This window comes from Podarcis erhardii (genome assembly GCF_964252035.2).
Source record: "Podarcis erhardii genome assembly, chromosome: 5".
Taxonomy (NCBI): Eukaryota; Metazoa; Chordata; class Lepidosauria; order Squamata; family Lacertidae; genus Podarcis; species Podarcis erhardii.
In genome coordinates this window covers 14,113,241-14,141,038 of record NC_138509.1, presented here as the reverse complement: position 1 = coordinate 14,141,038, position 27,798 = coordinate 14,113,241, and the positions used below count along the sequence as shown (strand labels likewise).

Sequence of the window (27,798 nt, the reverse complement as noted above, 5' to 3'; positions counted from 1 at the left end):
GGAAAAACTGTGAAGCCAGCCAATGCCTCTATATAGCTCCATCCTTATTTCAGACATTGTGATATATAAGTATGTTGTGATGTTTAGCTGGTGATATATCGTGATGCTGAAACCCAGATATCACCCAGTCTTAGGCGTGTATGTGTGTGACGTATGCTGATTGGGACTGTGGAAAATAGTTATGTACTGAGTTGAATAGGATCCAAACTGCAGCAGGCTGATTGGTCCTAGAACAATGCAGTAGTATGATTGGTCGGCAGGAGCCACCCAATCCAGCTCCAGATAGAAGTGAATCCACAACCTGATTGGCCTACAGGAGAAGTCCGGAATTAGCCAACCACGTGCAGCCCATTGTGTAAATAATGTATATAAAGCAGATACTTTGAGGGGACTTCCATTCCTCCTCACCACTATGAGCTGAATAAAGAGCATGAAATCACTTTGCGACTCTGAGTATATTTCAAAAATACTGTTCTGGTTACTATTATTCCAAATAGTAAACCAGAGGCTAGAAGGAGCAGTGTGGGTGACAAAAGTATTTGGTATCCTGAAGGATCTTTCCCCTGTCACTCCCAGTTTTGTGTTCCAGGGCTAAAGACATCACCAAAATGATATCCGGAAGCCAGAAACCAGCAGGCAGCAATTTTGGAGGCCCCCCACCATTTAAACATGAAAAGAAGTGGTTCCAATTGGAAATGTTCCACCTATGGGTATGAATGAACTGGTTCAAGGAAACAGGAAACGGAAAATCTCCACTGCGTCTGTGGAAGGTGTTGTCATTTTTTCTTTACAACAATCCTGTGAGGCAGGTTCGGCGGCGAAGTTGCCATTGGCTCAAGGTGAACAATGTCAATGTGAATATGACGCCTATGTGTGCGGCGAGATCAAATGCGAGAGAAGCTTCCTGACGTAGAAGAGGATGTTCCTATTTTCACTGAAGAAATGTTGGGAGGGGATGGAATTAATTGGCTCCGCTTGGGTCTGGGTCTGGATCCCACCTACAGTTTGGGCTCCCTCCCTTCTGTCACAATGGTCACCAGCCTCCCCCCTCCATTCCCACCTGGCTCCACTATCTCTGGCCGTTCTTTCGTAGGCAGGAAGATGATGAGAACTATGTAGCCTTTATGGATGTCAAGGCGGCATTTGATAAACTAAATGGAAAACTTGTTATGGGAAAAGTTATCCAGAACCAATCTGACTACTCTTACCCTAGTTTTGAAATGTATATTCTGCCACTACTCTAGTTGTGTTCAAGAGAAACATCCCCCTAAAGAACAATGTGAACCAAGGATATACAATAGCTCCTTTTCAGATTACTTTCTTTATCAATTGCATGATTTATGATTGTCAATCCTGAAAATGCTAATCTAATTCTAATCTAAACTCCATCCAAAACTCATTTTTGGAACTGAGGTTTTGGGGATTTAATGTTCTTTCTGTGCCAAAAAAGAGAGAGTATTAAATGCTATCTTAAGCACTTGTGGGTGTTTAATTATTGGATTAAAATTACAAAGATGACAACTGAGAGCCTCCCTAAAGTGTGTATGTGTGGGGGGGAAGCGCCTCATTCTGGTCCACCCACATGAACCCAGAAATTCATTCAGATGAGCCACTGGCATGAACTCCGTTTATGATCCACATAGCCTGGACTTTAACTTGTTTATGTAGCAGGGTGTCTGTCTGTTAGGAGCAGAAGAAATAGCACTGTGGTACAGAAGCAGTTTTAACACAAAACTACTTGGTAGATCTTTCACACTTCTTTATATGCTTTCAGCTAGGCATAGATATAGATATAGATATAGATATAGATATAGATATAGATATAGATATAGATATAGATATAGATATAGATATAGATATAGATATATAGATATAGATACAGTGGTGCCTCGCAAGACGAAAAGAATCCGTTCCGCGATTCTCTTCGTCTAGTGGTTTTTTCGTCTTGCGAAGCAAGCCCATTGACGGCTTAGCGGATTAGCGTTATTAGCGGCTTAGCGGCTTTTAGCGGCTTAGCGGCTTTTAGCGGCTTATTGGCTTAGCGGATAAGCAGATAAGCGGCTTAGCGGCTTAGAAAAAGGGGGGGAAGGAAAAAAAAGTCGGAAAAACTCGCAAGACATTTTCGTCTTGCGAAGCAAGCCCATAGGAAATTCGTTTTGCGAAGCACCTCCAAAACGGAAAACCCTGTCGTCTAGCGGGTTTTTCGTCTTGCGAGGCATTCGTCTTGCGGGGCACCACTGTATATAGATATACAGAGATAGAGATAGAGATAGAGATAGAGATAGAGATAGAGATAGAGATAGAGATAGAGATAGATACACACACACACACACCAGATTTCGGAAGAATATGCAAACTGGCCAAGCCAGTAGAAAGCAAAATGGCAAATGATAGTAAAGACACCTCTTGCTGCTTACGGGCTGGCAAAACCCATTAATGAAAATGTGTTGCTTGCAAGATGGGCTTCTACGCTAATTCATTCTGTTTCAACCAGTATGATGTTCAGCTGACTCTTCTTCTTATGCTGGTTTAGCCGTTCCATCTTAATTTGCAGTTCGTTTCTATGTAGTCTATGGTGAAAACAGCATTTTCATTCTAAATGTTGTAAGAGAAATTGCCCAGCATCCTCCGTGGGGAGGAACACCATTTTTTAGAGGGTTGGACTCGATGGCCCTTGTGGTCTCTTCCAACTCTATGATTCTATGATTCTCCCTATGCTTCCTTTCTCTGTAGCTCTGCAGCTTGCTCCGACTGGTAGCGCTGAGTTTATTATAGATCCGGAAGCGGTTGGCTCTGCGTGTCAAAATATTTCCTCCCAGCCCTCAGGCCATCGCCTGGAGAAGAGAGATCTATAGCTATCCCTGGTTTCGACAAAAGCCAGCTGCAGACACTGCTTCTAAATCAGCCAGACAGGAAAGCACTGGCTTTGCCCCTTGTTGTGGAGAAAAGTAATTATTGGTAGCTTGCTTAGCACAAGGAGAATTACCACTTTATTTCAAGCATGAGATTCGTGGGATGGGAAGGGGCCTTTGTCCACCTTTGGTCCCCACCCTGCACTCCGCTCTCCTCTGTGGCTCCTAGAAGCTGTCAACATGCAACAGCGGCCACACCCTGGGAAATGCCTTTGACTGGCCGGTTAAACCAGGTGAGGGTCTCAGACCCTTGGTGAGCTATGGACTTCCCCTGCATACGAAGACAGACACTAGTGGATTGAGTGTATGAGACAAATAGCAGGTCAAGAAGGTTTCTGCATGTGCTAGAGAGGGAACTGAAGGGGGCAGATGGGGCTCGTCCACCTGGGAAATTAGCCCGTCGTGGAGAAGGAAAACTCTAATCCTAAACCTCTGCTACCTTGCGGGATATCTTTGGGAGAAGAAAAGGCAACCCAAATCTGGAGTGGAGTCCCTAAGGTGGTTGAATGGTGCCTTGGGAAGGAGGCACGAAGCTCTGGCAGGGTTCCACCTCTTTCCCAAAGTTGGGGAAGCTTTAACTACACTTTGGGAAGGAGGTGGGAGAACTCAAGGACCATGTCAGACCCCGTGTGTTGGACCATTGTGATTAGTACCCTCCCCCTTCCCTTATTGGACTTGCCAACAGGAATATTGGTGTGGAGAGATGCAAGTTTCGCGAGGAGCAAAGGGAAAGACTGCTTCCGCTACTTCCATCTTGCACAGCCCTCCAGGATCCCCCTCTCCACCTCCATCCCCTTCATATCTTTCTCCCACTCCCCTTCCAGTTGCTCTCATTCCGCTGCCATCTCCCAACGGTCCTGCTTAGGATTCTGCTGCCAGACCCTCCTTGTTGCTAGGCACCCCCTCCATCCTTCTCCTCGTTGCCATGGCACCCACTGTTAAGGTAGGCAACAAGAAGGAGAGAGCAGTGAGCAGCAGCAGAGAGCCAATTCTGGTAACTAACCCATCTTTATTAATTAACTGGCGCTGTGCCTGCCAATAGGACGGATTGTGATTACTCTCTCCCGCAGATGTCCACGGGAGCCGCTGAGGGGGTCACGAGAAAAAGCACAGGGGCTGAATGAGAGGCAAAGTTGTGGCAGGAGCCAAATGTTCTCCTGGCCCCACATCTTGGTTCATCCAGAGCAGGGACAGGACTTCCTTCCCAGTGGCGTAGCGTGGGTTGTCAGCACCCGGGGCAAGGCAAGTAATTTGCGCCCTAACCCGTGGATTTGTGCCCCCTAACCCGTGGATTTGTGCCCCCTAACCCTAACCCCCAGATGTTGCGCCCGGTGCAGCCGGCCCCCCCTGCACCCCCCACGCTACGCCACTGTTCCTTCCCCGACGCAGTTAAATTTCCTTTCCCCTCGTAAGTCATGAGGGAACCGCTGGGGTGTGTGTGTATGTGTGTGGGGAACAGAACGGGTTGTCTCAGGGTCACAGCGGAGGCGAAGACAAAACCTGCCTCCCACCTCAGCAGTGATTTACCTCCTGTTGCTGACGGCTGCTGTTCACTTCTGCGGCAGAAAATAAAGCAAGTTGAGGGGAAACTTCAGAGAAGCAGTGGTGTGCGGGGGAACCATAAATGAAAAGGCTAGCCACAGGGCAGATAGGGCTTCATCTCCACTACGCATTTCATAGGGACATAGAATTATAGAGTTGGAAGGAAGCAAAAGGGTCATCTAGTCCAGGGGTCAGCAACCTTTTCCAGCCATGGGCCGGTCCACCATCCCTCAGACCATGTGGTGGGCTGGACTATATTTTGGAAACACGAATTCCTATGCCCCACAAATAACCCAGAGATGCATTTTAAATAAAAGGACACACACTGATTCCCAGACCGTTTGCGGGCTGGGTTGAGAAGGCGATTGGGCTGCATCCAGCCCATGGCCTTAGGTTGCCTACCTCTGATCTAGTCCAACCAAACATTGGACTTGAACCCACAACCCTGCGATTAAGAGTCTTATGCTCTACCAACTGAGCTATTATACAAAAAATGCTCTTGAGCTTTTTTTCTACAATCAACCGGTATACAGTGGTACCTCGGTACTTAAATGGCTTGGCCTGAACAAATCGGCTCCCGGACGCTGCAAACCCAGAAGTAAGCGATCCGGTTTGCAAACGTTTCTCGGAAGCCGACTGTCCAACGCGGCTTCCGCTTGAGTGCAGGAAGCTCCTGCAGCCAATTGGAAGCTGCGCCTTGGTTTTCAAATGGTTTCAGGAGTCAAACGGACTCCCGGAATGGATTAAGTTCGAGAACCAAGGTACCACTGTATCAATTATTGGGGGGGGGGGAGAAGCAGTATGATACCACTTTGAACAGGACTGCTCCAAAGAATCCTGGGATTCTTTGTTTGTTAATGGTGCTGAGAAGTTTTATTTTTAGGAGGCCCCTATTCCCCTCAAGAGGGATGTGGGTGGCGCTGTGGGTTAAACCACAGAGCCTAGGACTTGCCAATCAGAAGGTCAGCGGTTCGAATCCCCATGATGGGGTGAGCTCCCGTTGCTCGCCCTGCTCCTACCAACCTAGCAGTTCGAAAGCACAAAGTGCAAGTAGATAAATACGTACTGCTCTGGCGGGAAGGTAAACGGCGTTTCCGTGTGCTGCTCTGGTTTGCCAGAAGTGGCTTAGTCCTGCTGGCCACATGACCCAGAAGCTGTACGCTGGCTCCCTTGGCCAATAAAGCGAGATGAGCGCCGCAACCCCAGAGTCAGTCACAACTGTACCTAATGGTCAGGGGTCCCTTTACCTATTCCCCTCAATGAGGTACAAGTCCCAGAGTGGTTTAATGATCAACCCTTCTTCGCAGGGAACTCTGGGAACTGTAGCTGTATGAGGTGAATAGCGGGTCTCCAAACAACTCTCAGTCAACACCCTTAACAAATTATAGTTCCCAGGATTCTTGCAGACGGAGGAGCCATGACTGTTGAAAGTGGTATGATACTGCTTTAAATGAACAGGTAGATCTCATCTTATGTGGAGGTTACATGATATCCTCCAACATTTTCCCAATGAAAATGTCCTAAGGAAAAGCGGGACATTCAGAAACCGGGATGGCTTCTGTAAAGCTGTAAATATCCCTGGCTATCTCAGGTACAGCAAAATCGCATAAGCCCACCAAAACATTTTTAAAAGCCCAGCAAATCCCTCCAACATCCTCTGCAACTCTCTCTGGCCTCCTCTGATCTTTCTCCAGTCGCTTCCAAAACTCTCTGCAACCTCCTCTGCTCTCTCCCCACACTCCACCAACTCCCCAACCACACCCAAACACTTTCCTAATGGTACCCCGCTGCCCGCCAGGGAAGACGGGTGAGTGAAGATCTACATCAGGATCTGCTGGTCCTAATGATCCTGCCACCTGAGGTGGTTGCCTCAACATGCCTCATGGGTGGGCCGGGCTGGAACACCCATCAGTTTTAAGTTATGTTGCCTGCCGTGGCAGAGGCCAGAAAGTGTATGTTCTCAGAGTACAGATCAAGCCAGGTATGTAAATACACACTGGAAAGAACACAGTTAAGTCAATACATCCATGAGATGGGCTTAGGCATGACCACTATACATCTCCAGCAATACGCAGTCCATTTAAAAACTAAAAACCCCACACCCATAGATGTGAATGGGTGTTTCCATGCCTTGCGTCCTTTCAAACACTTTTGCTTTCAAAACTTATATCAAACCTGCAACCTTGGTGTTATCAGTGTCAAGTTCTAGCCAACCGAGCTATGAAGTAGAACCATGAAGCACCCACACTTTACTGGCTCTAGAAACATTGTGCTTGACACAACAGAGGATAACAGACTTGGAAGGGAGTCATAAGTCGGTCAGTTAAGCCTTGTTCTTAAAAGCAGGATTATCATTCCACCAGCAACACCTTGCTTTTCTAACCATCCAGCGTCTACAGAGCAAATACCCCAAGGAGGAAATAGCTCCAAGCAGGTGGCTGATCATAATTTTTGTGGGCACAAACCAGCTACGGATTAATCCCAGAATCAGTACTCTTAAAAAAAGAGAGTACATTTGAGCACCTATAGAGCTTATTTCCCTTACCAGAGAATTATCACAACCATCCAAACAGGAATAAAAGGGAGGGCCCTGGATCTCAGCTTCCAGAGAAACTTGACTCTTGCAACTTTTCATTATGATCTATAAATACCAAATCCAACACAGCACCATGAAAAAGCAATTTTGCATGTAGGAGGGCAGATATATGGGGTGGGGGAGAAAGAGAGAGAAGCTGGGAAAAAGGAGGGTTGAAAATGTACATTTCTCGTTGAGTCAGTAAACCTGTTTTTAGGCTGAATGACTTCAGACAAAGCTCACATGACTGAATGCCCTTACATTCAATAAAATATTCCACACACTGCAACAAAATGTTGAAGTACCTCTCTGTGCTTAAGAGGAGTGCTCCTCTTCAGGGTTCCAGCCATCCTGGGATAAAAGCCTTTAGCTCCTCTTCAGGCTTCTTAGCGAGGAGTGAGCTTGTGGAAGGCAGAAAGGGAAAGGGATCCTTTCCCCCTCTTCTCTTTTGGGGTCCCAGGCTGGTGGACACAATCCCATTCTGTCCACTCCATGCATTCAATGAAAGTGCTTCTTCTCAGGTGAGAACTGGGCATCTGAGTACTTTCACATGCCCACATAATAATAATAATAATAATAATAATAATAATAATAATAATAATAATAATTTATTTATACCCCGCCCATCTGGCTGGGCTTCCCCAGCCACTCTGGGCGGCTTCCATAAAATATATTAAAATACTATAATACATCAAACATTAAAAACTTCCCTAAACAGGGCAGCCTTCAGATGTCTTCTAAAAGTCTGGTAGTTGTTGTTTTCTTTGACATCTGGTGGGACGGCGTTCCACAGGGTGGGCGCCACTACTGAGAAGGCCCTCTGCCTGGTTCTCTGTAACTTGGCTTCTCGCAGTGAGGGAACCGCCAGAAGGCCCTCAGTGTCCGGGCAGAATGATGGGGGTGGAGACGCTCCTTCAGATATACTGGACCAAGGCTGTTTAGGGCTTTAAAGGTCAGCACCAACACTTTGAATTGTGCTCGGAAACGTACTGGGAGCTAATGTAGGTCTTTCAAGACCGGTGTTATGTGGTCTCTGCAGCCCCCCAGTCACTAGTCTAGCTGCCGTGTTCTGGATTAGTTGTAGTTTCCGGGTCACCTTCAAAACTAGCCCCACGTAGAGCGCATTGCAGTAGTCCAAGCGGGAGATAACCAGAGCATGCACCACTCTGGCGAGACAGTCCGCAGGCAGATAGGGTCTCAGCCTGCGTACCAGATGGAGCTGGTAAACGGGTGCCCTGGACACAGATTTGACCTGTGCCTCCATGGAGAGCTGTGAGTCCAAAATGACTCCCAGGCTGCGCACCTGGTCCTTCAGGGGCACAGTTACCCCATTCAGGACCAGGGAATCCTCCACACCCGCCCGCCTCCTGTCCCCCCAAAACAGTACTTCTGTCTTGTCAGGATTCAACCTCAATCTGTTAGCCGCCATCCATCCTCCAACCACATAACATCAAAACTTTATTTCAAGCCCGATTTTTTTGAAGGGACATTTATTCTGACTGATTTATAAATAACATTTTAAATAGAAAAAAATAAATGGGGGGAAATATGACTCTTCAGTTTTAAAAGAATTCTTGTGTTTTTTTTATCTGTGCAGACATCTGCCGCTCTTTGAAAAAGCACGGCTGAATGAATCTCCCTTTGCGGAGACTGTGCAACCACAGGGAAGCAGACTACCGCCAAAGGAATTTCCTGCTTGCTTCCTCGCACCTTGGAAAAGGGAGAAGCACGTCTGCATGTTAGAAAACAGACTAGAATCCATAAATGCAGGGAAGAGGATCCTGTAAGATCTCTTGGCCGGCAGAGGTAAGATTCCCAAAACACTGTGAGCATAATCAATGTGCTGCTTGAAAAACAAGTGATACATCACCCTCAGGAGAGAACGGCAGGCTGGAGAAACGAGATCCTGTGCCAAGCTGCTAGCCTGCAAATGTTCTGGGCAATGGCTAGAGGTCCCTCCAGCTCCAGTCAGCATGATCATAGAATTGCAGAGTCAGAAGGGACCCCTAAGGTCATCCAGTCCAACCCCCTGCAATGAAGGAATCTCAGCTAAAGCATCCATGACAGATGGCCACCCAACCTGTCAGAAAGTTCTTCCTGATGTTTCGTTGGACTCTCCTTTCTTGTATCTTGAAGCCACTGGTTCGAGTCCTACCCTTCCAGAGCAGGAGAAAACAAGCTTGTTTCTCCTTTCATGTGACAGCCTTGAGTTATTTGAAGAGGGCTCTTATCTTTCCTCTCAGTCTTGTCCCTTCCAGCTGAAACATCTGGCAGGCTGGCCTCTGTTCCGGGTTGACACCTTCCTTTCACAAAAATTCTGGCACTTAGAGCTAAGGGTCTCTGAACATGTACAGAGGCCTTTTTCTTTGTGAATAGAATGTCGCTCCACGTATCCTGAAAGAGCAAAGGCTCAGGCTCTGCTCAGGCATGCAGTCACACAAAACGTACCCGAAAGAGGTTCTAGCCCAGTGTTTTCCGAACTTGGAATCTCTAGCTGTTTTTGGAATACAATTCCCATCACCCCGACCACTAGTCTTGCTAGCTAGGGATGATGGGAGTTGTAGTCCAAAAACAGCTGCAGACCCAAGTTTGGGAAACACTGCTCTAGCCACATCTATGATCTTGTTATTATGGGATGGAACACTATGTGGTAGCTGGGAATATCGCCGGCATTCATATTCTATGGCTTGGAAATACGTATATCCATGGCTCAGAATGCTCACCTCAAATAAAAGGTAAGCACTGCAGCCCCTAAAGTTCTTCTCTGGCTCAGATTTAAATTTAAGCCAGAGAAAGAAAACGTCCTCCCTTTGGCCCATTTCCCTGCTGCTTTTGGGCAATTCAGTTCTTTTCTCCAAACTGCACAGACATCTCCCTTGAATAATATTCTGCAGTCTGCATGAGAGAAGGAACTCATCCTAAAGCTGCAGCTGCATTCAGCTAAACCCTCATCCTCATCACCTCTCTCTCTCTTTGCCCCAAAACAAGGAAACTGTACTGTACTGAAAGTGGCAGATGCCACCTACTGGGAAAAATAAATAACTGCATAGGGAATGGGGAAAATGGATGGAGGACCGGCAATCAACTTCTTGGCTGGCATCTCGAAGACAGTTGCAATTTATAGATTTTCACATTCCCAAGATGATACACATCGCTCCTCATCTGCACATCAGACCAATCTTGCCCTGAATGTTCACACGCACAAATTATGCGAGATCACAATTCTTTGCACAAGGAATTTGTAATCCGCATTATATTCCAATGTAGACAAGTCCTGCTGAAAAATAATTTTTTTTGCAACAAGGTTGGAAACCAGCTCAATTTGTTACCACCTAAGAGCATCTCTGGACAAAAGATTTATACTCAAATCATACTGCTGTACATTAGGGGGCACAGAAAACTGTCACATTCATGAGTCTTGCAAACCATATGTCTTGTGAGAGAGGTATGCTCTGATAGGAGAGCATTGGCACCAAATCACAGAGAGGCAGAAGCTCTGAGCCTTTTCAATGAACATTGCTGAGAAAGCCTGGCACTGCCCTGCGAGCCTTAGTCTAGGCTGAATCGACAGAAATATAGTGTCCCGATCCTGTAAACGTCCCGCTCTATTCTGCCTTGGTCAGACCACACCTGGAGTCCTGTGTCCAGTTCTGGGCAGCACAATTTAATTAGGATATTGACAAGCTGGAACATGTGCAGAGGAGACAACCAAGATGGCAAAGGGTCTGGAAAACAAGCCTTATGAGGAACGGATGAGGGAGGTGGGTATGTTTATCCTGGAAAGAGGAGACTAAGATCTAAAGGGCTGCCACCTGGAAGAGGGAACAAGCTTGTTTTCTCCTGCTCTGGAGGGTAGGAACTGAACCAATGACTTCAACTTACAAGAAAGGAGATTCCAACTAAACATCAGGGAAATCTTTCTGACAGTAAGAGCTGTTTGACGGTGGAATGATCTCCCTCGGGAGGTGGTGGACTTTCCTTCCTTGGAGGTTTTTAAGCAGATGTTGGATGGCCATCTGTCATGGATGCTTTAGTTGAGATTCCTGCATTGTAGGGGGTTGGACTAGATGACCCTAGGGGTCCCTTCAAATTCTATGATTCTATGATTCTAGAATTAGTTGGATCTGCCTGTGATTGGCTCTGGCTCTGCCTATCATTGCCTGCCGCTCTAACTACTGTTTGTTTCCCTCTCTTGCCCTACCAAGTCCCAATGGGCATCAGCCATCACTGCCTGCTGCCACCACTGGCTTTGCAATTCTGCGTAAGCCACACACCTTAGGACAGGCAAACGCGGCCCTCCAGATGTTTTGAGACTACAATTCCCATCATCCCTGACCGCTGGTCCTGTTAGCTAGGGATGGTGGGAGTTGTAGTCCCAAAACATCTGGAGGGCCGAGTTTGCCTATAACTGCCTTAGGATCATTGCGGAACTGAGGCCCTTCTCACCTGTCCGCAGAGCGGGAATTTATAATCATCACCCTTATCGTCGTCATCATCTAGGCACACAGTAAGAGATTTCGAAAAGTAAAACGCATAGGAACAACTTGGCAGGTGAGCAGTGCGGACAGGATCCTTTCAAAAGCATATAATAAATAGCCTCAAGGAAACATCAGCTCAGGTGAACAATTGAGCCAAGCTTGCATGGGGGGAAACCCCCACTGTGAAACAGCAGAAGACCATGTTTTTCACAGAGCTTTAAAAACCTGTCAAAACAGCAGCTTTCACAAGGCTATGAAAATGCACCACAGAACTCTGGCAAAGAGCCATACGCCCCATTGTAAGACAGCATCCGTCAGGTGCCTAAAGATCATTTTCTAAAGGTCTGAGAGGAAGGGTTGTCAACACACATCCCTTCATCATCCTTGCCAGCTTGTGAGATGGCAGAGTTGTTGCAGAGTCCACAGGTAAAATAAAAGGTCAGCTGGGATCCTAAACCACCCAACAATGTTATCTCATATACCCCCTGGATAGAATTACAGTGGTGCCTCGCAAGACGAAAAGAATCCGTTCCGCGATTCTCTTCGTCTAGCGGTTTTTTCATCTTGCGAAGCAAGCCCATTGATGGCTTAGCGGCTTAGCGCTATTAGCGGCTTAGCGGCTTTTAGCGGCTTAGCGGCTTAGCGGATAAGCGGCTTAGCGGCTTAGAAAAAGGGGGGAAAAGGAAAAAAAAACCACAGGAACTCGCAAGACATTTTTGTCTTGCGAAGCAAGCCCATAGGAAATTCGTTTTGCGAAGCACCTCCAAAACGGAAAACTCTTTCGTCTAGCGAGTTTTCCGTCTTGCGAGGCATTCGTCTTGCGGGGCACCACTGTAGCTTCATTCACTCACCTTATGATGGAGGCCAGGGGAATTCCTAGGCTGTCGTCGGAGTGACAGGGACTCTGTAGGCTGCCTTCCCCACCTTGTCTCGGCTCCTCCTCTCGCTCGGTCCAGGGGGCATCCGTGGCGGAGCTTGTCCCGGAATCTGGCTCCAGGTGGGCCAGGGGGGCAAAGTTCTGCTCAATGAGCTTGGCACTGTCTCGAATTTGCTCTTGTACTTCCGGGGTGAGAGTTGGGAGGTCGAAGGTGAAGTACGTTCCGCTGTGCGTTTGGGCCGGGGAGGACAGGATGTCAATGGAGTCGAGGCTGGTGTAAGAGGTCCCTTTGGCTCGGTGAGACTCCATGATGCTCTCAAAATGCCTGCTGAATGAATCCATGCCATCCCTGGAGAGGCTGTGTCCGAGGAGAAAGGGCACTGGGGACTTGAGCAGCCCCTGGGCGTCTCTGTTGATGATCCTGGAGATTGGGGATGAGGTGGTGAGAAAGAGGGAGGCACAAGTTACAGAGAAACAGACACAGCAGTCCTCAACTCAGGGAAGTGTCTTCTACACCACTGATCAGAACGAGGGTCTTTCCAAAGGGGTAGACAGCTCTCCCTGTGATAATTCAGGAAATGGTTCCTCAGCCAGCAGCATGGGCATAGCGGGGGGTGGGCAGGAGGGAAGCTGCCCCTCCTGAATCAAGTAAATAAATAAAAAAACTTAACTAAAAGTAGAAATAATCAGAATATTCTAGCGATTCTTCTTGTGGAAAGTAATGACCTGGCTAAGGTAGACGATGACAGGGGAGCATCTCAATGGGCTGTGATTACTGAAAAACTGCATTGGGGAAAAAGGAGTAATTTGAAAAGGAAGTGCTGAAAAGATTTTCAGCAAATCCAAGAAACCTTGTTTTAGTTTAGATTTTTTTTAAAAGATGGAAAATTCATGTTCTTTGTAATTTTGCAAAATATACCAGTTAAATACATGAAAGGGATTCTCTGGTGTTCATTTTTTATTTGACTTCCTAGTTTTCAAGTGACTGAATATTTTGGCAGATTTTTTTTCTGAGCGCTTGGGGTCAGAAAAGCAAGTAATTTAAAGCAACTGTTGTTGAGACATTTCATTCCAAATCTGCTAGACAGAGCAAGACACAGGATGATGGCAGGTGGGTGTCCTGCCCCCCCCCCACAAATCCTGGCCATAGTCAGGAGCTAACCAGAGTCAGCCTCTCTTCTGTATGTACCAGCCAAGCTAAGGCATAGGGAAGATCTATGGATTCTGGCTCTCCCATTGGGAAGGGAAGTTTCTGAGGTCCAGCCCAATGGACTGGTGTGTATCTGCAGTGAGCAGGTTTGGAGTGCTTCTTCGGCAAGTTCTGCTGGGAATAAATCCCTTTTTGCTTAGTTTATGCAACTGATAGCCCACACTGGCCCAAGGGCTTTTGATGAGTAAAAACAATGTTCTTTTCAGTGGCACTACCTGCAATTCTGTCTTTCTAAGAAAAAGAGGGAACCTATCCAGTTCCATTCTTCTCCTCTGGCAGAGAAAGTGATCTTTGCAGTGGCTCCTGGCTGCTGTGGCCCCACCTTTCCTTTTAGCTAAGAGGAGTGGAAAGGATGGAGCTGCATACACTCTCAACATTTTGCCAATGAAAAGAAAGATGTCCTAAATAATAATAAAGGGACGTGGGTGGCGCTGTGGGTTAAACCACAGAGCCTAGGACTTGCTAATCAGAAGGTTGGCGGTTCGAATCCCTGCAAAGGGGTGAGCTCCCATTGCTCGGTCCCTGCTCCTGCCAACCTAGCAGTTTGAAAGCATGTCAAAGTGCAAGTAGATAAATAGGTACCGCTCCGGCAGGAAGGTAAACGGCGTTTCCGTGCGCTGCTCTGGTTCGCCAGAAGCAGCTTAGTCATGCTGGCCACATGACCTGGAAGCTGTACGCCGGCTCCCTCGGCCAATAAAGCGAGATGAGCGCCGCAACCCCAGAGTCGGCCACGACCGGACCTAATGGTCAGGGGTCCCTTTACCTTTTATATAATAATAATTATTATTATTATTATTATTATTATTATTATTATTTTACTATTTATACCCCACCCATCTGACTGGATTGCCCTAGTCACTCTGGGCATCTTCCAGCACATATAAAAACACAATTATTATTATTATTATTATTATTATTTTACTATTTATACCCCACCCATCTGACTGGATTGCCCTAGTCACTCTGGGCATCTTCCAGCACATATAAAAACACAACAAAACATTAAACATTAAAAAAACTTCCCTATACCTTCAGATGGCTCAGGGGTCGGATAACTCCATAGCCTCTGATGAAAACAGGGACATCCTAAGGAAAAGCGGGACACTCCAGGATCAAATCAGAAACCGGGATGGCTTCTGTAAATCCAGGACTGTCCCTGGAAAACAGGGACACTTGGAGGGTCTGGAGTTGTGCATCTTCACCCAGATTTGCCTTGAGATATGATTTGTCTCCAAGCCAAGTGCACACGGCATGTGTCTACCATTTCAGTATTCTGGAGCTGTATTCTTTTGGCCTGCATAGCTGGTCATCCTTCTCTCATGTCCCTGAGAGGCATTTTACTCTCATAATCTCCATCTCCCCCTGTGGTTACCCCTTTTTCTCCTGACACCACACTGCTCTTTCAGAATTCTGAATCTTTATTTACATCAACCACTAGCCCTAGCAATAAAATAAAATAAAATGTACTGAAGATAGAGGTAAAAACTTAACTATAGAAAATACATTTTGGGGGTTTACATCAATAATCAAATAATAGATCATATTCTAATTGCCCCCACTAAAAATCTTGCGGTTTTTGCTGTCACCTGATCTTCTTGATCTGCTAAAAGAAAAGGACACAGTAGCAATGGTTGAGCGACAATAATAGAGGGGTGATTACCTCACTCCTCAAATCTCTATAAAGAGTGCAAGCCAGAAGCACATGAGCCACGGACTCAATACTGCCATCTCCACAGGGACATAGCAGCTTTTCTGGTGGAATTTTTTGAAATCAACCCTCAAGTAGAGCCAAAGGCAGTATATTCTATCTTGTGAAAGTGAAGGTGTGTCTGTATTTTGGAATTGTTAAATTTCGCAAATAGAGTGCCAAAGTGTCAAAATGACTAGTTGGAAAATAATCATACCACAGACAAAATTTCCTTATTGTGGCCAGATTATTTTGTCGCTCAATATCATATAGGTGTTGTCTAATTAAATTATTTGCTTTACTGAAGCCCACGGTTAATAACTGTTGTGGTGATAAACCAGGAAAGTAAAGATTTTGGTTGACAATTTTAGTTCAAACCCTCTCATGACAACCTTGCAATACTAAGGGTAGTAGACCAGCGGGGTTTAAATTTAGGCAAAGCCAGTGGTTAAATGTCCTACACCAAATCTGTAATTAATAGAGGGGAGGTCAGGACACTGCTGTTTACTAAAATGTTCTCCCTTTTGGAAAATGGTGCAGAGTAAGCCATGGGCATTGAGCAGGTTTCCCCTTCAAAACAGGTGGAAAGAGTGAATCTTAACCCTTCCTGCCACTTTTATTCTGCAGTTGCTTCTTTTGCTTTTGCAAGCAAGTTGGAAATAGGGGATATTATTCCGGTCATCGTTAGACTTCTCTCTGACCTCCTTTTTTTTACACCCCAGTCTTTCTACCTCTAGGCACAATTCTGCCATCAAAACTATTCACATCTCTCCATTGTTCAAACCATTCAACTTGCCCTTCCTCAAATCCTTTCAATGGCTTCTCTTCCCCTTCCGCCAGACCCAAAACTCCCTGTGTGATTTGACAGCTCAGCTGCCGACAGAGGGAGTCACTATACAGGGATACCGTTGCCTAGACAGGGATCTTGCTGTGCTGAGACAAGGCTTTAAAATCCTGTTGGAATCTGAAGTCTGCTGAGACTACTGAGATCAGCACACTTTGGCATGTATGGAGCATTTTCATGGAGAGATGAGATTTTCAGTGTCAAAAGGAAGGCGCCACAACTGACATAGCTGGAGAAAATGAATTTAAGCTGCTTTTTCTACTCATGATCAGTGGAGTGCAGAGTCTGCAGCAAGGAACAGGGTTTCCATGGGGAATAATAATAATAATAATAATAATAATAATAATAATAATAATAATTTATTTCTACCCCACCCATCTGGCTGGGTTTCCTCAGCCACTCTGGGCGGCTTCCAACAGAATATTAAAATACAATACAGTGGTACCTCGGGTTAAGTACTTAATTTGTTCCGGAAGTCCGTACTTAACCTGAAACTGTTCTTAACCTGAAGCACCACTTTAGCTAATGGGGCCTCCCGCTGCTGCCGTGCCGCCACAGCACAATTTCTGTTCTCATCCTGAAGCAAAGTTCTTAACCTGAAGCACTATTTCTGGGTTAGTGGAGTCTGTAACCTGAAGCGTATGTAACCCGAGGTACCACTGTAGTCTACTAAACATTAAAAGCTTCCCTAAAAACGAAATACACAAAAGGTGAATTTATCCCCCACTCTGCCAAGACATGCTTGTGGGTATACTAAGAGTCAGGGCCAGCCTAAGACATTTTGGCACCTGAGGCAGACCACAAAATGGCGTCCGCACTCCCTGTGAGGGAAGAAGCGGCAAGTGAAGGTCTACATCAGCAACAAGCGAGGAATAAAGATCTACATTGAGATCTGCTGCCCCTGTGGATGTTGCCATCTGAGGTGGTCACCTCACCTTGTCTCAGGACTGCAGGACCCCTATCCTGCTGACAATCTTAATAAATATTTCCCACCATGGGCTCAAGACAGGTTAAGAACTCTTTTTTTTTTTTTTGCGGGGATGGAGGGCATACCCAATAATACAAATATATGTGTATATTTGATCACGAGTGATTTACCTCATCTTCAGTTGCTGAATGCCAATCCAAATAGGAAAGTCTTTCAACATTCCCAGAAGGTATTTAATGGACCTCTAGAGAACAAGAATTCCTTAGTTTCCAAAACTCTACACACACCCCTGTGTGTGTGTGTAATTAGTTGGTTAGTGCAGGATTCAATTAAGTTGTTGTGCTTGCATAAGCCAGAGCAAGGATTCCTGCTAGTGCAATGGGGTTTCCTTCCCCCACAAAAAATCTCCCTGTGTACCTCTGTACCCTCCTCAAATCTGCTTGGAGAACCTCCAGAACAGCACACAGGGAGGAGGGAGGCAATACCACCCTGAGACCTTTGGGTATAAAGGGTAAAGGGGACCCCTGACCATTAGGTCCAGTCGTGGCCAACTCTGGGGTTGCGGTGCTCATCTCGCTTTACTGGCCGAGGGAGCCAGTGTACAGCTTCTGGGTCATGTGGCCAGCATGACTAAGCCACTTCTGGTGAACCAGAGTAGCACAAGGAAACACCGTTTACCTTCCCGCCGGAGCGGTACCTATTTATCTACTTGCACTTTGACGTGCTTTCGAACTGCTAGGTTGGCAGGAGCAGGGACCGAGCAACGGGAGCTTACCCCGTCATGGGGATTCGAACCGCCGACCTTCCAATCGGCAAGTCCTAGGCTCTGTGGTTTAACCCACAGCGCCACCCATGTCCTTTGGGTATAGGGCGATATATAAATCCAATAAATAATATTAATAATAATAATTCCACCTTGCAAGCAGAAATGTTTGCACTGATGACACAACCTCTTCAGTACGACATTGCATTCCACCCTTTGTCTTGCATCTCAACATCATTTGTTCATTGAGTTTTCCCAAAGTAACCAGGTAGCAACCTTGCCATTTGTTCTGTCCTAGCCTCTGTTTTGTTGCCTACCTTTTCTCTGACCTGATTCGTGGCAATTGTTTTGAGTTAAAACACAACTGCAGCCTAGCCTGTCCAAATCTCACAGTGCTGTTGAGATTTGCCAGAACCTTTAATTTTCTTTAAGTGGTTGGTTCCTGTTCACTGACATAACCAGCATTTCCCTGAATCTGCCTGTCCGCCAGTAACTTCAAAGAGGGACAAGTTTAATTATTGTACTTTCCCCTTGTGGCCAGAACAATTGTATTATTATTATTATTATTATTATTATTATTATTATTATTATTATTAAGTTTTTATGAGCTGAATTTTGCCACTGTGATACTGAAAATGAAATAATTACTGAGCAATTGGTCTGGCTTCAAAGAGGACACAATTTTCTCTCTCTCCTTTTTACTTTTGGGTTAATGTTTGAGTTTAGACAAAGAACATTCCAATGAACTCCTCTCACATGGGAAATTCAGGGCTGATTCAGGAACATCACCCATATGAGTGAAAAGGAAGCTGTCAAAGTGCTAGAAACAGAAGCAACTTCAAAAGAAAGAAGAAAACAAAGGGATAGCTGCGGGAAGAAGGGTGCATTTGCCCAAAAGAATGGATATATAATAGATTCTTGCCAATGGAAATGGACACTGTGAGATTTGCTTTATAGGGAATATGCTGTGTGGAACAGCTCTTCTAATTTGCTGCAGCTAATTGCAGACAACCAGTGCTTTTGCAGCACCAAAGTGTCGCAGTATTGAAGCAACACAATGGGAAGCTGCTTCGCTCCACCCCCACTTTGTGCCCGAGAAGTTCATAATGACAATTGTCACCAGCTTCAAGGGCTGAAAAGGTTCCCCAGATGAGCTTTGGCAAGACCCAACCCAGCCTTAACAGGAAAGAGGTAGCTTTGTATGAAGAGACTAAGTCAAGCAGGTAAAGCCTATGCTTCTCTTGCTATCTCGACCTCTGTAAGAACAAAACCAGACAATATTGCTCAATACAAGGGACAAGCTTGGTACTGACCAGTCCAGAGAGACCCTCACCTCTCTTGATGCTGTTGGATGGCTTCGAATACCTCGTCATCTTCAATGTCCTGTGTCTTGTTTCTCAGACACTTGTCATCATCTTCTCTTGTGTGCTGAGCAAAGGGGTCTCCTGGAACAGCACACCCTTTCCCCAAGATTCCCGTGAAACTTGGATTGCTCTCGCTGTCTTTCTGGCTCTCGATGGCTGAATCCGCTTCATCTTTCTCAGCCAATATATCATCAATGTTGGTCTCATGGTAGCACCTCAAAGGGACAGAATCCAAGTCAGTCTCCGAGTACTTTATGGTTCTGCGGATAATTCCCGTTTCACAGTTTCCAGGTTTTGCACTGCCTGGTGGAGCCATCTCAATTTCCACCTCCACGTGGCACAAGCTATGCTCGGGTCCCGTCCAATCTGGCTTTGGCTGAATCTGGTGGTTGGATTTCTTGAGCTGCTGAGGTGGAGGATCAGGTGTGTTATGAGGACGCATCCCTGGAATAGAGAGATCCCGGGTTACAAATAAAAACTACTCACTAAGTCCTGGCAGATGCTGGATCTCTCAGCCTTACATGAGAACCATGGAACTGACAAAGAAATATGCCATATGTCAACCCCTGGACAGTTAAGTCCAGTCAAAGGTGACTATGGGGTTGTGGCGTTCATCTCGCTTTCACGCCGAGGGAGCCGGCGTTTGTCCACAGACACCTTTCCAGGTCATGTGGCCAGCATGACTAAACTGCTACTGGCACAACGGAACACTGTGATGTAAGCCAGAGCGCATGGAAACGTCGTTTACCCTCCTGCCACAGTGGTACCTATTTATCTACTTGCACTGGTGTGCATTTGAACTGCTAGGATGACAGGAGCTGGGACAGAGCAACGGGATCTCACTTTGTTGCGGGGATTCGAACTGCCAACCTTCTGATCAGCAAGCCCAAGAGGCTCAGTGGTTTAGACCACAGCACCACCCGCATCCATATGTGAACATCTCTGGTTATACAGTACAGACTGTGTATCCCAATCAGACAAAGAGAAAAATGGTGAAGAAAACCAAAAACAGATAGTGGAAGGGAGGAAGGAAGGGAGCAGCAGGTTCCCCCACATTCTAAAGTGTTTAGCATTTGTGTAAGGCTCCATTTATTGAGATTAATCCCAATTTTCTTGCACAAAGCTTACACAGAGGTCAGACAATATCTGGTCATTACTGGGCATTCAATTCAACTTGTTTATGGGGAGGTTATACACCAATGAGCCTGTTAGAGTCATAGAATTGTAGGGTTGGAAGGGACCACAAGGGTCATCTAGTCCAACCCCCCGCTGCAATGCAGGAATGTTTTGCCCAACATGGGCTCAAACCCATGATGCTGAGATTAAAAGTCTCCACCAACTGAGCTATCCCTTCATCCTGATTTGCCAAGTGTATGGTAAGGCTTATTTCTGAGTAGACATGCCTTAAGCTGGAGTGGGGAAGACTGTTTTGAATTGGGTAGGGTGAGAAACAATGGTTTGCTCCTTTCTCTCTCTTACTTTAAATAGTTTTTAAAAGTTACCACTCTTGACAAAGATGTATTTTTTATATTTGCAAGAGCACAGTTGGTGGCTGCCATCATCATCTCCCAGAATATTCCTGAAGTGACACTGATTTTCTTTCTTTCTTACAGTTTAAACTTTTAAAGGAGAGGGATGGGGTTTACTTCAGGCAACCTGTTTATTCAGCATTCATTCTAATTTGCTTTGCACAGAGCTAACGCAGTGGTTAGACTATGTCTGGCCTATATTGAACATTCATCCTGGCTTGTTCACGGGGTGTTTCCACACCTTCCTATTGGTCAATCGTCCACCTCACACTTTTGAGTGCATTTCCCTGTCACATTCCTAACTGCAAAAGTTTGTCCTTTCTTTTTATAGTGAATTTGTTGTGCTAGAGCAACAGAGTGCTTTAATTGAACAAACCCAAATTTCTTCTGTAAACTTGAAACCCTCCCACAAAATAGTGACAGCTTAGAGACAGATGGAGAAAGCAAGGGGTGGGGGAGAGGAGAGGAGACCACCACCACTTTCTGCAATGATAAGCACCCCTAAGCCAGGCATGGCCAAACTTGGCCCTCCAGAGGTTTTGGGACTACAATTCCCATCATCCCTGACCACTGGTCCTGCTAGCTAGGGATGTTGGAAGTTGTAGTCCCAAAACATCTGGAGGGCCAAGTTTGGCCATGCTTGCCTAAGCCATATGAACAATTTTGCCCCCCTCCAAAAAAGTAAATGAAATCTGCCTGCAACTTGCCCTTGTATGGGCACCTTTTCCAGCCCTACTTTAAAGGTATTCCTAATATATTTTAACAATCTGCATACGCGGTGTTATGTATCCCCCCTTCAAATAAGAATTTAATTTATCTCAAATAAGAATTTAATTCCACCTTTTAACTTCGTGATTATTTGTGTATCAGCTAAAACACACATTATTCAATCGTCATAGCTTCCTTGAAATTGAATAGTGCTTGGGGAGTAATCAGAGTTCTAACTCCAATTTCACAGACTGTTAAATCTTTTAAGGACTGTGGGGGTGATGGAAAAATCATAAGCAGAAGCTCTTTCTGAAATACTTCCCCACCATTTTTTATATTTATGTTTTCTAATGGACTAACTGATATAATTGAAAAGATTGATAGGAAGGAAAGCATTTATTGTTCCTTTTCTAATTAGTTCTTCATATCTGCAAATTCCCCTTCTTGCTTTTAATCATTTTAGTCCATTGAAACCAATTCTAGCATTCATCAAGGTCCATCCCAAATTCTTCAATGTCAGTGTTAATTGTTTTAACAGATACACATTTCATCTTGCAGTTTCTTCATCTCTTTCTCATTATTGTTTGTTTGTATGCTTGTTTGTTTAAATCAGGGGTCGGCAAACTTTTTCAGCAGGGGGCCGGTCCACTGCCCCTCAGACCTTGTGGGGGGCCAGACTATATTTTGAACAAAAAATTGAACGAATTCCTATGCCCCACAAATAACCCATTTAAAATAAAAGGGCACATTCTACTCATGTAAAAACACGCTGATTCCCGGACCATCTGTGGGCTGGATTGAGAAGGTGATTGGGCCACACCTGGCCCCCGGGCCTTAGTTTGCCTACCCATGGTTTAAATAGCTCAAGCCTGGAAAAAACATCTTAGCCCACCGAAAGACCATATTCCCTCATACAAACCTGTCTGGGTCTCTGGGAAGGGGGGGGGGCTTCTCTCAGCCCTGTCACCCTCACAGCCATGCTTGGTAGAGATGCAGGAAAGGGCCTTCTCCGTGGGGGCTGCTCCTAGACAACTTTGGAACCCCCTTCCTCAGTCTAGTTCCCTCTGTGCTGTTCTTCTGCCTACAGCCAAAGACCTTTCAGCATTTGGGAACTGACTGATTTTACTGAGGGGGCTGGTGCCAGGTTGTGTTTATGGTACAGTCATACCTTGGGTTGAATGCACTTTGGGTTGAGCGCGTTCGAGTTGAGCTCCGCGGCAACCCGGAAGTAACAGAGCACGTTACTTCCGGGTTTCGCCGCTTGCGCATGCGCAGACGCTCAAAATAACGTCACGCGCATGCGCAGAAGCGGCGAAAAGCGGCGTGCGCGTGCGCAGACGTAACATCACTAGTTACATTTGCTTCTGGATGCGAATGGGGCTCCGGAACGGATCCCGTTCGTATCCAGAGGTACCACTGTAATTATATGTTTTTAATAGCTATCAGACACACACAGAGTTGTTTTTTAACGACCCCCATATTTAGTTGTTCTTATTTTATCTTTAAGATGCCTTAAGTCCCTGTCAGGGTAAAAGGCGGGGTATAACTAAAGAGATAATAACAACAATATTCATCTCTACTTGATTCTAGATTCAGGTAGATAGCCGTGTTGGTCTGACGCAGTCGAAATAAAAAATTAAAAAATAGTCCAGTAGCACCTTAGAGACCAACTAAGTTTGTTCTAGGTATAAGCTTTCGTGTGCATGCACACTTCTTCAGATACACTGAAGCAGAAGTCACCAGACCCTTATATATAGTGGGAGGGTGGGGTGGGGGTTTTCTCAGAAGGGTAGTATGAGATGGGTGATTGGCTCAATGGGTATGGTAAACCTTCTGACAACAGTTAACAACTGCAATTAGTCGATACCCCACCCCCATCCCACCCTCCCACTGTATAAAAGGGTCTGGTGACTTCTGTTTCAGTGTATCTGAAGAAGTGTGCATGCACACAAAAGCTTATACAGTGGTACCTCTGGTTAAGTACTTAATTTGTTCCGGAGGTCTGTTCTTAACCTGAAACTGTTCTTAACCTGAAGCACCACTTTAGCTAATGGGGCCTCCTGCTGCCGCAGCACCGCCAGAGCATGATTTCTGTTCTCATCCTGAAGCAAAGTTCTTAACCTGAAGCACTATTTCTGGGTTAGCGGAGTCTGTAACCTGAAGCGTATGTAACCTGAAGCGTATGTAACCTGAGGTACCACTGTACCAAGAACAAACTTAGTTGGTCTCTAAGGTGCTACTGGACTATTTTTAAAAATTTTTATAATCTCTACTTGAGACTTTATAAGTCAGTCTTAGGCTAGATGGGCCAATATTTATGGATGCAGCATTAGGCAGCTTCACACAATCAGCCTGCAGGAAGGGGGTTAAGAAGCACCAGGCGGAATCAAACAAAGAGCAGGACAGGCTCTGGTGCTTACTGATAAAAATATCTTATCAGTAAGCACCCGCTCTCCTCTTTGTTTGAAGGTTCATGCAATCACTCTGCCATGTCACATACTTCTATGGCGACTGAGGTTGTGCACGGATGAGGCCATTCCTTTCTTTTACATCGCTCCACTTGGTCGCTGTATGTTTGCGCACTGTTCTTTGTACGGGTGCAGTCAAGAAAGATGTGCATCAGTCACAAGTGTTGCTCTGCTGGGAAGCTAATGGGTAGATTTTTGGGGATGGAAACGCTTCCGTTTGCTCCCTTTTGTGCCTGCAGCCTCTTATGCCTTTTTGTCTGCCCCCAGTCACAGCATCTGCTTGCAAGGAAAGGGTCTTGCCCAGCTTTTCCCAACTTGGTGCCCTCCTGGTGCTTTTGAATTACCACGCCCATCAACCCCTGCCAGCACGGCTATGCCGACTGGAGCTTATGGGAACTGTGGCCCCAAACCAAGAGGGTACCAGGCCTCTCATGTAACACTGTCAATCTCTTAGTTAATATTTCCCTTCCTCGCCGCACAGTGACCTGGTTTGCATATCACTGCTAAGTCAGAGGATGGCTTACTGTGACTTCACAAATGGCTCCCAGAGAGTAGCTCATGCCTGCTTCACTCCTCCCCTGACTTTTGAGGTTAGTGCAGGATGGCAGCTAAAAGGTAAAGGGACCCCTGACCATTAGGTTCAGTTGTGACTGACTCTGGGGTTGCGGCGCTCATCTCGCTTTATTGGCCGAGGGAGCCGGCGTACAGCTTCCGGGTCGTGTGGCCAGCATGACTAAGCCGCTTCTGGCGAACCAGAGCAGCGCATGGAAACGCCGTTTACCTTCCCGCCGGAGCGGTACCTATTTATCTACTTGCACTTTGATGTGCTTTTGAACTGCTAGGTTGGCATGAGCAGGGACCGAGCAACAGAAGCTCACCCCATTGTGGGGATTCGAACTGCCGACCTTCTGATCAGCAAGCCCTAGACTCTGTGGTTTAACCCACAGCGCCACCCGCGTCCCTAGGATGGCAGCTAGGCTACAGTTAACTTAGCATTTTGCCCAAACTCAGGATCATTCTTGGAACCACAAGAGGAACCCTGGCTATGGATTGTGGTTCAGGTGGAGAGATGCTTAGCCCTGCTCTGGGTTCAGACGATGCACTAAACCAAACCTTGGCTTAGCTGCTGCACTTATTAAAAAAGTCCAGGAAGGAGCAAAGTAGCTGCAGATTCCTCTTCGAGAGGCAGCACTAAGCCACGGTTTGTCTTAGCATAATGTGCAAACACAACCACTGTCTATCCAGACACTGCAAGGAACGTATTCCAGGGGGAAAGAGCACCTCTCTCCATTTTTACAAAGCTGGTTGTTGTTGTTAAAATTTGTATACCACCCTATACCGGTAGATCTCAGGGTGGATCACAACCTAAAAAGCTGTAACAGAGTCTGAATGAGGAGCACCTCCAGCAGGAAGTATAGAGCAGTGTTTCCCAACCTTGTGCCTCCAGCTGTTTTTGAACTACAACTCCCATCATCCCTGACCAGCAAGACCAGTGGCAAGGGATGATGGGAATTGTAGTCCAAAAACAGCTGGAGGCACAAGGTTGGGAAACACTGGTATAGAGTGTATCAGTTGCTTCTGGGGCATATCCCAAGAAAAATAGCTGGGAAACCACTATGGAAAACCACTTCCAGCTTTCCTAGCCCTTAGGCCCTTGCACGTAACATCTCAGGGATGGACCTATGCAAAAGGAGGAGTTTCTCAGGATCTCTAGCAAATGGTAGGTCCACTTCCTCATAGGAAGTGAATATTTCAACACTTACAAAGGGTTGGACGAAGGTCCCCCTGTTCATCTCAGGTCTTTCCCACAGCTACCTCTGCCTTGTTCCACACCCATGCATTTGATTCTTCTCTCCTTACATATTTTCCTTGTTGAATTTCAGCTTATCACCACCCAACCTGCGGCCCAGCTAATGAGAGCCCATTTTGCATTTCAGGCTTGCTATCTAAGGGTGCACGTCTTCCATTCCAGCGTTGTATGAATCTGGCAGCCACACTGGACATTGCTTTATAAAAGTCGGCAACCGCCAGCATCCAAATGCCCCCCTGCTGTGACTGCACCCACCACAGCATGTGGAACCTGAGCCAGGAGACCGTTTTTGAGGGTCGAATGCTGAAGAGATGCCTGATTTCCATACATGCAAACGCTCTCCCCTACTAGTACTTGCATCGAGCCCATTACCTGTTCCAGGAGGGTCCAGGGAGCCATAGAAGAATTCCCACTTAGCCTTGGCGATGCGCTGGGCGTGGGCGGAGCTCTCTCGGGAATATGCCCATGGACTCCCCTGTAGAAAAGAGAGAGAGAAAATGCTTATTTGTGAGGTTCCTTGCATGGGATGGAGGAAGATGGAGGAAGAAGGGGCAGAGGAGATGCCATTCCTGGCAAGGAAGGGATTCTGAAGTACCTGGTACGGGGACTCCCCACTCTGTGGGCTTCTCCGGAGCGCTGAGATGTCGTTGGAAGGGCTGATCATGCCGTTGGTAAGGGAGCTGGAGAGGCAGTTGGCATTGAGAGAATGTGGGCTCCCATTGCCCAGGCTCAGGGAAGACTGTGCTCCCAAAAGGAACCTGTTTCCAGTCAGGAGAGGGTCCGAAGCAGATGTCTCCAGCTTCAGCTTATGACTAAGGTGCTCCTGGCCTTTACCACTGAGGGCCAGTGGGGCCTGTTCCACAGCAGGGCCAGTACCGGCCAAGACGGACTCGTTCGTCTTCACTTTGATGCTCTCGCTTGCCTCTTGAGCGACAGGCTCCGGGGACGCTGTGGCGTTACGCTGTGGAGAATGCAGATTTTGGGCCATGGGACAACCGCTTCCCTGCTTCCTTGCCGGGCTTCCGAAATGGAGGGCTTCCCCGAACTCCAGACTCCTGCTCAAGCCACTCTCCTTCCTGGACTCCACCAGAGGGAGGCCATTTAAAGTTTTGACGCTGGCCTTCTCAATGAAGCGGAAGGTCACCACAGAGCTTTGACCGCCGGGGGCTGAGGCGACTAGGGGGACGCGGCTGCCTGGAGAGCCCAGTGAGGGCGGAGGCCTGCTCCTCAGCGGTGTGCATGGAGCTGTCACTCTCCCTGAGTTGGGGCAGTTGCTGTTGCCAAGGTAACCCATCTCCGTGACCTTCCGGATAAGGGAGCCGGTGCTGTTATACATGCCCAGTTGGGAGCGCTTGGCCTCCACGGTGAGCCCCTTGCGGAGGAGGTGGATCCTGCCGGCGTTGAGGTTGGGCGTGAGGCAGTGCTGGGGGTTCAAGGCAGCAGGTTCTGCATTCTTGGATGGCGAGAGCCAAGGCCTCCTCTTCAGCTCTCGGGCAAAACGCTGAGGGGACATGGCGTGGTCTCCCTCAGGGTGGAAGCACATGACTGCTCCTGCCTGGGACATCCTGGAGGAAAGAGCAGGCGAAACGGATTCGGAGCCGAACGGAGAAACGCGAGGAGCAGGAGCCGAACTTCCCAAGCAGCGCTGAGGTAAGAAATCCAGCGGGAGTAAGCCGTGCTACGTGGCCCTGAAAGCGATAGCAAAAAGTCAGAGGTGAGGATCTCAGCGCCACATTTGATTTAGAGACAGGCTGAGATAGGGAGGGAGAGCTTGCAAACTGAACCTACATTGCAGGAGTCCACAAACAAGGCTAGAGAACAAGGAGCAGGGAACGAGGGATAGCTCAGTAGGTAGAGCATGAGACTCTTAATTTCAGGGCTGTGAGTTCAAGCCCCGCATTGGCAAAATATTCCTGCATTGCAGGGGGTTGGGCTAGATGATCCTTGTGGTTCCTTCTAACTCCATGATTTTTAATTTAGAAGGATTCTCCCCCCCCCCAGCCTGAATGCCACATTCTCTTCTGCGCAACTTTCTGAGCCCCACATGGCAGTGATGGGCAGGGCCAGAGGCAAAAGTGATCAGGGCAAAAATATATATATATT

At 46.7% G+C, this 27,798-nt stretch overlaps 1 protein-coding gene across 4 annotated transcripts in view; it reads right to left on the bottom strand.

The window, feature by feature from the left end:
* PSD (pleckstrin and Sec7 domain containing) overlaps nucleotides 1-27,259 on the bottom strand; it is a gene marked incomplete at its 5' end in the record, with an annotated part of 89,143 nt that extends 61,884 nt beyond the window's left edge. For 2 of the 4 annotated variants that reach the window (XM_081864233.1, XM_081864234.1), the window contains 4 exons: nucleotides 12,359-12,805; nucleotides 19,150-19,624; nucleotides 26,068-26,170; nucleotides 26,291-27,259. In XM_081864233.1, coding sequence (XP_081720359.1) covers nucleotides 12,359-12,805; nucleotides 19,150-19,624; nucleotides 26,068-26,170; nucleotides 26,291-27,259 — 1,994 coding nt within the window. Of the gene's footprint in view, nucleotides 1-12,358; nucleotides 12,806-19,149; nucleotides 19,625-23,917; nucleotides 24,335-26,067; nucleotides 26,171-26,290 lie in introns of those variants that run through there. The other 2 variants (XM_081864236.1, XM_081864235.1) reach the window with 2 other exon arrangements.
* Between the last annotated feature and the right edge of the window lie 539 nt (nucleotides 27,260-27,798).